We start from the raw sequence: 11,230 nt of genomic DNA on the forward strand, positions 1-11,230 counted from the left end.
AACTGAATTTTGCCACCCTAAGGTTGAAGGCAAAATAATTTCCCGGGGTGGGATGTCAAATTTGGCATCGTTCTGCCTCCCTCCCACAAAGACACTCTCTCTGCAGAAAGCCAGGCGTGTATTCTGCTGCCAGGATATTTCCTCCCTGCCCCACTGGAGGACCTTCCCCTTCTCCAGACAATGCAGGGACCAAAGCCAATGGCAGCGGCTGGTGGAGCCAGGGAATTCAAAAGCCCAGCAGAGCCCATTCTGGTTGCACCCGAGCCAGATGGACAGGAGGGGAGGCACGGACCCCAGTGTGTGGGCTTCAAGCGGGCAGCCCCAGAGCACCACTCTGCATCCAGTGGGGGCACAGACCCCCATGCGGGGCTGCCCTGGGCTGCAGTGCACCTGCAATTCATGCTGCCCCACATTCGGCTCTGCACTGGGGAAGGATGCCAGCAGTGCATGGTAGTCTTTTTTTATTAAGGTTTGTTATTATAAAAATATATCATAAAAAGTTGTGGCTTATTTGTCCATTTACACTCTGGGGCAGAAGGCTCGCAAGGAGAGTGCTTCGGCACTGTCCGGCCGGCTGCAGGCTCCTCCCCGGAGATGCACTCCCGAGGCAGGGACAGAGCCCAGGATGCACTGAGCAGAGGCTGGGAATGGAGGCGCCCGCTGCGCCATGTCCGGCAGTCTTCAGGGACAGCAGGGAGGAGAGAGAGAGAAAACTGAGAGCGAGGAGGGAAAAAAAAAAAAAAAAAAAAAAAAAGAGACAAAATAAAGATGGAAGGCTGAGCCTCTTCTGTCACCCCTTTCTGATCCAATGGAGGTAACGTGTCCCTCTGGGCAGCATGAGTGTCCCGACCATGTTCCCCGGAGTGGGGATTTGCCGTGGGAGGCTGTAACCTCTGTCCAGCCTCACACCGGCCTCCTTGTCCCCACAGGCACCTGCTGGAGGCAGTGGCACTTTGGGAACAGTTCAGTGGCACCTCTAACTGTTACAGTTCGGTTACAGCCTGTAGGTGCTTGATCCGAGGGTGACCGTCCCTTGACTGCTGCTCCATGGCTCTAGGAAGAGGAGGCTGGGATCGAGAGTCCGTGGATGGTGTTCAGAGTGTCTGGAGATTTGCCCGCAGGGCTGGCAGGTTTTCTGTCCGTGGCTGCAAGAAGAATAGAGGGGGAAAAAAAGACAACAGCAGAGCAGTGGATTACCAGCCTCCAACTTTCCTGGGGAAACCGGGAGGGAAGGGGAAACACATCTCCCAAGCGACAGGGACCGCAGTGGGGACAGACACCCCCTGCCATCTGTCTGGGAGCTGACCTGGACCTGGCTCTTGTGCTCCCACAGCCTGCTGGAGAAAGGCTTCGAGTCCTGCCTTGTCCCCAGGCTGCTCACCTCCCTGCCCGCCTGCAGAGGTTTCCCTGATTTGCCATGGGGGTTGTCACCAGACCAGGGACAGAGCTGTCCCTGCACTGCCTTTTTCTAGGGCTCCAGCTCTTTGAGGGGCAGGGGGAACATTTGGGGACATGGGCTCTTTTTCTGCATGTTTTTGGACACACATTAACAAACAGTCATATAGCAGGGTGCTGCTGCAAGCAGGGCAAGGGTCCAGATGTCAGGTCTGAGCCCTGTCTTGGATGCAGAGACAGGTCCTGCGCTGTGCAGGGAGCGGCAGAGAGAGCAGCAGGCAGAAACCAGAGGGGAAAGGAGGGGAAGGGGAGAGGGGATGGGGCCCGCCATCAGAGCCAGCTGGGCTTAAACTCCTTGTAAGCTCACCACGGCCGCAGGACCCGTGCAGCCGCCGCACCGCCCCCGTACGCACCATCGGGGCAAGCAGGGGGTTCGAAAAGCCCCGGGGCTGCTGCAGGCGTGGGCACGGGGCAGGGACTGAAAACAATCGTAAACCTTTTTTTTTCCTCCAAGGGGATCTTGCGGGAGAGCGACGGCAGTGAAATCAGAACAGGTCTGAGCCAGAGGGTGAAATATCCCGGCCGACCTCCCCTTTCTTCCTTCTCTATTCTTTCCTTTGCTCCCTTCCCTGACTGCCTGCTCCCCCGTCTCCGGGCCGGCAGAAGCGGGCGGCATGGGGCTGCCCCCCTGAGCGGAGCGCGGCTACTGCCGGCAGTTGAAAATAAGAAATGTCGGCACAAAACCCCTCGGACCCTCTCGGACAGCCCCAGATCCCCCCGGACCTCCCCGGCCCCCAGGCACCCTCGGGCCGCTGCCCAGGTAACCCGGCTTTGACTGGCCCCGGGTCCAACAGAGCCGAACCAGAAATTCGATCCAAAGGCAAGGGCAAAAAATGTATAAAAAATCAAATCAAATTAAATTAAATTAAATTAAATTAAATTAAATTAAGTCCTTCGGCTGGGACCAGGACAGCTTGAGGATTGCCAAGTCAGAAAATTCAGCCTCCAAGTCACTTAAAAAGTGAGAAGGACACCGCAAAAAACGGACTAAAAACGCACAGGGCATCTTCCCTCCATCTTTTGTTTCCTTTTTCTTTCATTTTTTTTTCTTCCTCTCTGTCTTTCTTTCTACATTTTTTTCTTTCCCTCTCTTCCTTTCGCTTTCTTTCATTTTCTTTCTTTCACTTTCTTTCATTTTCTTTCTTTCACTTTATTTTTCTTCTTTCCTTTCTCCTTCTTTCCCCTTCTTTCTTTCGCTTTCTTCTTTCGTGCTCTCTTTTTCTTTCTAATTATTCTTTCCTTTTTTTTTCTCTACTCACTCCATCCCTTTCTCACTTTCTGTTTTCTTTTTTTTTTTTTAAAACAAACAAACAAAAAAAACACAACAGGTTTACGATTGTCCATTTTCAGCTGTTGATCCACGCAATAATTCATCCCTGAGATGACTGATATAAGTCACAGCATGTTCCCGTAGTTAGATAGAAACGGTAAAAGGTCATATAAAAAAAAATAGAATAAAGAAATGGACTAATATGTGGGAAATGAATTGCAAATGTGAAAAATATTAGAAAGTCCAATACCACAAAAAGGAGAAAGATATTGACGGGGATTTTATATCCAGAACAGATGAGTTGGGATTTCTTAAACGAAACCACCTATCGAGGAAATAAAGCTTCCATAACTGTACCGAAATAATTAACAGGAGATAAAAGAAGTGTCCCAATTAGCAGCCACTGGTAAAGGCGTTCAGAGCAAACGCCTGCTCCGCATACAGACTTTGTCTGAGCGCTGCCTGCGGCGGGGAGCAGGGAAGATTTACTTATCACGCTGAAAACTGCTGCCCTCTCCCCGGGCTGCCAGGGGAGCATCGGGGCTGCCCTCGGCACGGCGCTCCGGGGGGCTGCGGGGGACCCCGCTGCTGGGCCGAGCGGCTGCGGACCCGCAAAGTCTGCGGGGGATGGGGATGGAAAGGCTAGGGCTTGCCCTGGGTCGCGCCGCTTCTTCGGCCAGTGGCACACGGCGAGGAAAAAATGGTTTCCAGTCTCCCCTCCCCGCACCCCCCGGGACGCTCTGCCACAATTCAGGGCCATCGAACCCCCGGCCGGGGGGCTCCCGCCGCCCCGTCGGGGCGAGCCAGGCTTCCCCCCGCCGCCCCTTTCCGCTCCCGGCCCCCCGTGCCCCCCGGCCTCCGCTCACCTTCCCTGCCGGGCTGCTTGAACGCCATCGCGCTGGCCAGGTCGCCGCCGTGCACCGCCACGCCGGGGCCGTGGTGGCCCAAGGGGCTTCCCTGCGGCTGCCAGGGGTGGCCAGGGGGGATGTAGCCGCCGGGGCCGCCGTAGACGCCGTGCTGGTTGGAGGGGGGATAGGCGCAGGCCGGGAGGAAGCTGCCCACGGAGGAGAGCCCCGGGGCGGGCTGGGGACGGGCACAGACACACGTCGGGCACGGGGCGACGGCGCCCCGACGGCGCCCCCAGCGCCCGCCGACCCCCGCCCGGTACCTGCGGGTACTTGATGTCCCCGTCCGCCGCAGCCTTGTCGATGCCGTTGACGGGCTGAGCCGGGGTGAAGGCCGTCCTGTTGACGCCGGGCCAGTCTTCCATTTTGGGGGGGTAGGCAGAGCCCTCGGTGCCGGCCAGCGCACCTGGGCGGGACAGAGCCGCGGCGCCGTTAGCCCCGGCCCTCGCCCCCCGGTCGGGGGAGCTCCGCGGACAGCCGCGGGGGGACCCCGCTGCCGGCCCCGCTGCGCTGCCCCAGCCAGCCGAGGCGCGGCACCCCTGTCCGGCTCTGCCCGCCGCCCCGGCACTTTCCTGCTCTCCATAATTTAGGAAGCCCGACTCCTCTCTCTTGGCGAAGGAGATTTATAAAAGTGACATTGGAATTTTTAAAGATAAATGGTTGCGCAGAGGGGAATGCATGCGGTTGATTTACCCGGGTTTGGGGAGGATAAAAGGACTCGCCCCCCGCCCTACCCCGGAGCCGGCGGGGGAACCGAGCCGGAGCTTGGGGATGCGGTGACATCCATCCTAAAAGACGCGCCTCCGGCCCTCTTCCTTCTCTAAAAAAATGGGCAGATTTCTCGGGGGACGGCCACAGAGATCCGCCGTGCCGCCCGGCTCTCAGAAGCCATTTGCTTTCCCCTCTTTCCCTGATTTTTTCCCTTCCCTGGCATATTCCCCCCCCTTTTTACCCCCACCCCCTCCGTTGTTTTTTTTTTCTTTGCAAAGGGAAATTCAGGGCTCCGAATTTGCGGTCGGCAATCTATCATCCTACGAAAATATTTTCCACATTTTTCATAAAAAGTTCAAGATGTCTGAGCCTCGCCGCATCTGGCCCCGCCACTCCGTCCTGCCAGCACGGGGTGCGGAGATCAAAAAAATAAAATAAAACAAAATAAAATAAAATAAAACAAATCCCCCAAAGCCCGGGCCAGGGAGAGCTGCTCGCCGGGTGGGGAAGAGCCGATGCCTGCCGAGCCTGGCACTCCCAGGGCAGCGCAGGGCAGGGCTGCGGCCCGACAGCGCGCCTGTCGCAGTACCCACCCGTCTGCTCCATGAAGGTCCGGATGCCCAGGATGTTGGTGACAGAGTGAGCCGACGGCCAGGAGCGGGGCAGGCTGACATGGGCCGCCGCGACTGGCGCGCCGGGGTGGCTGCCCATCTTGGCGGCCGGCGAGGCCATGGGGCTGGGGTAGGGGTACTGGTAGATGTGGTTGTAGGGCAGCGCGGGCTGGGGGGGCGGCTGCTTGCTGCCATCGTAGGGGCCAGGCTGGGAGAGGCTCCCGATCTTGTTCCGCAGGATCCTGCTGATGGAGCTGACCGAGGGCACGTTGTACTTGTCGCAGACGCCGTCCGCCAGCAGCCGGTCACGGATCTCCCAGGCGAAGATGCCGGGGTCGCCCTGCTTGTAGTCGCGGATGTGCTTGACCACGTTGGGGGTTGTGACCCGTGGCTTGCTGCCGCCGATGGCCCCAGGCAGGATGGAGCCCGTCTCATTGTAGCGGGCCAGGATCTTGCTGACGCAGCCGTGCGAGACGCGGAGCTGGCGGCTGATGTCGCAGGGCCGGATGCCGAGCTGCGCCAGCTCCACGATCCGCAGCCGGATGGCGTTGGGCAGCGGCCGCCCGTTGACGAACACGCCGCCCAGCTGGTTCACCTCCCCGTACGTGTGCTCTGCCAGGGCCGGGCCACGCCGGGCCGGGACACAGCGTTACCGGCAGCGGGCACCGGGAGCGGGGCAGGGGAGCAGGGCTAAGGGTACCGGTGGGAAGGAGCGGAGGGGGGGGCAGAAACGAGTCTGCGAAAGCCGTGCCCCTTGGGGGAAGGGAAGGGGAAGGGGAAGGGGAAGGGGAAGGGGAAGGGGAAGGGGAAGGGGAAGGGGAAGGGGAAGGGAAGGGAAGGGAAGGGAAGGGAAGGGAAGGGAAGGGAAGGGAAGGGAAGGGAAGGGAAGGGAAGGGAAGGGAAGGGAAGGGAAGGAAAGGAAAGGAAAGGAAAGGAAAGGAAAGGAAAGGAAAGGAAAGGAAAGGAAAGGAAAGGAAAGGAAAGGAAAGGAAAGGAAAGGAAAGGAAAGGAAAGGAAAGGAAAGGAAAGGAAAGGAAGGAAAGGAAAGGAAAGGAAAGGAAAGGAAAGGAAAGGAAAAACGAAGAAAAAAATAGAAAAAATATAGGAAAAAAATAGGAAAAGAAAGAGGAAAAGAGTGAGAAGGGGGGAAAGAAGAAATGGAGAAACAGAAAGGGGAAAGCAAAAAGAGAAAGAGAAGGGGGAGCGAGAGAAAGAAGGAGTGAGAGAAGGAAAGGAAAGGAGAGAAAGAGAGAGAGAGAGAGAGAGAGAGAGAGAGAGAGAAAGAAAGAAAGAAAGAAAGAAAGAAAGAAAGAAAGAAAGAAAGAAAGAGAGAGAGAGAGAGAGAGAGAGAGAGAAAGAGAGAGAGAAGAGAGAGAGAGAGAGAGAGAGAGAGAGAAAGAAAGAAAGAAAGAAAGAAAGAAAGAAAGAAAGAAAGAAAGAAAGAAAGAAAGAAAGAAAGAAAGAAAGAAAGAAAGAAAGAAAGAAAGAAAGAAAGAAAGAAAGAGAAATTAAAAGAAAGAAATTAAAAGAAAGAAAAGAGCAGAACAGCAGAGAGAAGGGAGAAGGAAAGGAGACCGAGAAGTCGGGTAGAGCCGAGCGCTCTCCCACGCCGGGACCAGCCGCCACGACGGCCCGTAGAAGCCGTTCCGCAGCCCGGCCTCTGCTCTGTGGCCGCCCAGTCCCGGTCCCTGTCCCCGTCCCGATCCCGATCCCGATCCCGATCCCGGTCCCGGTCCCGGTCCCGGTCCCGGTCCCGATCCCGACCCCGATCCCGACCCCGACCCCGACCCCGACCCCGACCCCGGTCCCGCCGACGGGCCGGGGTCCGTCCCGGCGCCCGCCGCCCCCCCGCACCCCTCCTCCCGCAAAGCGAAACCGCGGCGGGTCGCGGCGCCTCCCGGCCCGGTCCCAGCCCTCCCCACAGCCGCCCGCGCTTACCCATCGCCCGGTACCGGGGGAGCGCCGCGCCGCCCGGGGAGGGGGCGCCGCCGGCCCGCCGCTCCGCAGCCGCAGCCGCCGCCGCCGCCGGCCCGGCATAGAGGGCGCGGGATCGCGGAGGGGGCGGCCCGGCCGGGCCGGCTGGGGGCGGCCGGCGGGGGGCGGCGGCCGCAGGGCTGTCCTGGCGGCGCCGCGCCGGTTCCCCGCTCGCGGGGAGCCCCCGCCGCTACTTGGGATCAATTTGACGTGGGAACCACGTCAATCCCGGCCGTCACGCTCGAGGCGCCCCGCGGCCGCCCATTGGCTCCCGCCCTCTCCTAAATGGCCGCGGCCCGGGGGGGGGGCCGGCTCCCTCCGCCCGCCCCCTCGGGGCGAGCGCCCCGGCGCGGCCGCCGCTCCCCGCCCGGGGTCCGCCCGCGCCTCCCCCCGGTCCGCCTCCCTGTCGGGGCGCCCCCCGCCCGCTATCGGGCCGAGGGAAGGCGTAGCGGGGTACCCGCGTCCCCCGCCCGAGGCGGCGGGGACCCCCCGGACCCCTCCCGCGCCCGTTCCCAAGCGGGACGGGGCCGGGACGCGCACCTGCGCCGCCTCTAGCCCGCAGCCCCGACGGCTGCCGCGGGGCACGGACACGCAGGGGGGACAACGACGGGGCAGCTGGAGGCCGGGCCGGGCCGGACTCGTCTGGGGTTCCCCGAAGCCTGCCGCTGCTCGGCCCGCACTGAAATCCGCCCCGCTCTCGCACCGGCAGCTAACACAGAAGAGCAGCCTCGTGAAACGCGAGTGGGGTGAGCGCCGAGCACTGAGGTTTGGTTGATTTTTGCGTCCACCCCCGTCCACCTCCCCCTCCCCCAGGAAAGGCAGATCGAAAGATCGTGAGTGTTTGTACGCAGACGGCAGAAAGGCTGGGGGGAGAAGGGGGCAATCTCCTCGCAGGCAGCCGCGGGCATCGCCCGCCGCGACCCCGTTCCTGCGCTTCGGGATGCGGCAGGACGCGGGGCCGGGCCCGCCAGCCGCCCCGGATCCGGCCTCGCCGCCGACGGCCCGAGCAGGGCAGCCGCTGCCACTCCCCCACCACCCCTCCGAAGCGGCCTTTCGCTAACGAGCAGCAGGCATTAATTGCGCCGGTTCCGCCGCCGCGTGTAAATTGCAGGAGGGCGAACCCGGCTCGCTTGGGAGCGCAAACGGCGTCTGCGGCCCGCGGTGCGGAGGCCACTCGGGGACGGGCACGGCCACAAGCCCTCCCCGGGCCCCCTCTCCTCGCCCCCCTCCCCAGGGCTGGTTAAGCCCCTGCGCGCACGGTGGGGCCACAGCAGGCAGTGCCGCCCGAGAGCTGGGAATCCGTCTTCGGGAGAGTGGAGCGGATCGATTAAAAAGCAGTTAAGCATTGCGGAGGGATGGGTGCCCCGCGTTTGCTTCCCCCCCTCTTAGCCCTCCCCGGCTGCAGGGTCCGGGAGCGCCGTGGCCAGGAGTTTCCCTTCCTCGGCCGCCCGAGCGGGACGGGAGCAGTTCCCCGCAGCGTGCGGGAAGGAGGCAATCGAAAGGCGGCCGAGAACGCGAGCTTTCTTTCTCCCTGCCCCGTCATTCCGACGGAACAATTTTTCCGGTGCGTCTGGGGGTCCCGGCCCCCCTCGCGGCTCAGCCTTTTCCCTCGGGCTGCCCCCAGCCCCCAGTGGGGCTCACCGCCGCTGCTCGCCCAAGCCCTGCTCCGAGCCGGGCTGGGGCAGAGGCCTGCCCGGGGGCGGCCGAGCAGGCACCGCTCCTGACCCCACGGACCCTCCCGAGCTCCTTGCTGGCTGGGAAACCCGGCGCAGCGGTGGCCGCGAGCCCCCGACGGCGCGGCCGGGCGGGTGGCAGCGCTGCAGGGGCAGCAGCCCGCGGCCACTGGGGCTCCCCGAGCCGGTCCGGCCCCAGCCCAACCGCTGCCCCCCGGCCGGGCCAATCTCTCGTCTTCCTCTGCTGGGAAGTGCGGAGAAATCCGCCCCGGGCCGGGAGGGGGGCTCCGGGCAGCCGCGGGTGGGATCCCGCCAGGGATGGGACGGGGGGGGGCTTTCCCTGGGCGGTTGAAGAAATAAATATGCCCCTCCCCGGGCACCTGCTGCGGGGCAGCATCGCACGGCCGGGTGGCCCGTGGCTCCACCGGCTGCTAGCCAGGAGGAGCAGAAGTTCGGCCGCCTTAGGAGGTCTGGGACGTGACTGCGGGCCTTATGTGAACGGGAAAGGGTCCTCTCGGCCCGGCCTGCTGCCAGCGGGCAAACAGCAGACAGGGAAAGCGAACAAACGAGGAAGGGCAGAGGAAAGCAAAGAAGAATGAAAAGAGGAAGAAAAAGAAGAAAACAAATAAATATGAAAAGATGGAAATTAAACAAAGATCGAAAAGAAGAAAAAGAAAATGAAGAAAATGAAGAATGACAAGAAGAAGAAAAAGAAAATGAAAAAAAAAAAAAGCGAAGAGAGGGAGAAGAAACAAAAGGGAGGAAAAGGGGGAAAATAAAAATAGAAAAAGAAAAAAGAAAGAACAAGGAAAGAAGGAACAAGAACAAGAAGAAAAAAAGAAAAATTAAAAAAAAATAGAAAAAAAGAAACAAAAACAAAAATAAAAAAGAAAAGAAATAAAAACGAAAATATGAAGAAGAGAGGAAGAAGAAGGAAAGAAGAAAAGGAAGAAGAAGGAGGAAGAGGAAGAAGAAGGAAGAAGGAAGAAGAAAGAAGAGAGGAAGAAAAGGAAGGAAGGACAGCGGCTGTAGTGTGTGGGGCTGAGCGGCCAGGATCCTGTGGGCAGCCTGGGCAGAGCAGAGAGGGGGTCTCTCGGACACGGGGGTCCCTCCCGCCCGCTCTCTGAGGCCGCCCGACGGCAGCCGCTAGGGAAGGGAGCAGCACTGGCCCGACACCGCCGGGAGCCCTGGGCCACCCTCGGCAGCTGGTACCAGGGAGTGGGACCCAGCACCGGGCTCAGCGTCCCCAGGCCTGTTCCCCTTCCCGCCCCCCCGGAGCGGCTCCTCCCTGCCCCCCGCCCTGCCTCCGAGATGGTTTTAATTTGCTCGGGCTCCTTTCCCCCCTTCCACCCCTTCTTTCCCCTCTCCTCTCTCAGCCCTCTTGGTTTATTGACACTCCCGCCTGCCTCCGGTTTTGATTTAGCATCATGAGCTCAGAGTCCAGCATGGAAAATATTAGGCTGGGGTGAAAGCAAGGGGAGGGCAGCCCCTGTACCCCCAGTGAGGGGCAGGCTTGGGAGCACCGTCCTCGTCCTCCTCTTCCTCTTCCTCTTCCTCTCCTCTCATTTTCTCTTTTTCAAGCCCCAGAGCCCCCCATGCTGAGGTAACGGGTGAGAGTGGGGGTGTTTGTAGGGCAAGTGTTCCCGGGGCCGAGCTTCACATGGCTGCATCATAGCATGGCTTGTTTGGCTGAAAAAATGTAGCAGCAGTGAAACAGGTAGCCATGCTTTTTTTGATTTTATTTTTTGTGGTAGAAATACCAAGAACATTGCTCTACCATGGCAGCTGTCAATTAGTGTAGTTAAAGGTAGGGGTTCCCCTGTGTTTCCCCGTTATTTATTCTGTACTCATTAATGAGTCAGAATGGCTGCGGTTCTTAGAGGGAATATTTAGTTAAGTCATGGTTATGGAGTTCATTTTCTGTCACAATCAATCAAAATTAGAAAATCCTATTTTAGGCTGTTCAAACTGAGCGCCTGCTCACAGCAAACGCACTGCAAAGCATAACGTTTCTCTCTCACAAAGTGGAGTGCAATATTATCTGAGTGCCTGTGCGTGTGCTTTTTGTGTCAGAAGGATCACAAAATTACTTCTGACAATTTTTTTCTTGAGCGTTTTGACACTGGCTAAATATAGAGAGCTGAACTATCCTGCTGTGATGAAAAAAAAAAAAATGCTTTCTGTTTTCTAAAGAAAAGGCTTGGAGAGCTCAAAAATAAAATCATTCTTCAAAGCTTAATGTGCTGTCTGAGCCATTTTGTTTAATCATATATTTCAAGTTTGGTAAAGGCCACAGGTTGAGTAATTAAGAATAACTTGGTTTCATTTGTCAAAAGCAATTTAGCTGTAGAAAATACACCCTGCTGCAAGCCAGAAGGCTTCTCAATTCCACATAAGGGAAGAAGAAATAGATTTTTATGTTTGGATTATTGTGTTTGTTTTGTTTTTGTTTTTGTTTTCTTTTGTTGTTGTTGTTGTTGCTGTTTTTTAAGACTAAATGTTGATCTTCATGCTAGTCAGATTCTTAAAGTGAAAATGATACCAGGACCCTGGATTCTTAATAAATTCTGTCCAGTTCTTGTGCAAAACACATTGATCTGAGGACAATACAAATCATTTTACATTATCACC

The 11,230-nt window shown here is 58.4% G+C and overlaps 1 protein-coding gene across 1 annotated transcript; it reads right to left on the reverse strand.

Moving 5' to 3' along the window:
* Positions 1 to 848: 848 nt before the first annotated feature.
* On the reverse strand, positions 849 to 7,001 carry PAX1 (paired box 1). Its single transcript, XM_082755475.1, has 5 exons — positions 6,891 to 7,001; positions 4,935 to 5,564; positions 3,894 to 4,036; positions 3,592 to 3,808; positions 849 to 1,145 (listed from the first exon to the last, which is right to left on the reverse strand). Exons 1-5 carry the CDS (start codon positions 6,892 to 6,894, stop codon positions 1,054 to 1,056), a joined length of 1,086 nt encoding a protein of 361 aa, XP_082611601.1. The 5' UTR covers positions 6,895 to 7,001; the 3' UTR covers positions 849 to 1,053.
* Between the last annotated feature and the right edge of the window lie 4,229 nt (positions 7,002 to 11,230).

This window comes from Aythya marila (assembly GCF_965140915.1).
Source record: "Aythya marila genome assembly, chromosome: 3".
Taxonomy (NCBI): Eukaryota; Metazoa; Chordata; class Aves; order Anseriformes; family Anatidae; genus Aythya; species Aythya marila.

What these genes read in the sequence shown, in the direction of transcription:
- PAX1 (XM_082755475.1), bottom strand. An exon ending in GACCTTCATGGAGCAGACGG is followed by an intron (nt 4,037 to 4,934) that starts GTGGGTACTGCG and finishes TGTCCCGCCCAG; the next exon opens with GTGCGCTGGCCGGCACCGAG. An exon ending in CAAGCAGCCCGGCAGGGAAG is followed by an intron (nt 1,146 to 3,591) that starts GTGAGCGGAGGC and finishes TTCTTCTTGCAG; the next exon opens with CCACGGACAGAAAACCTGCC.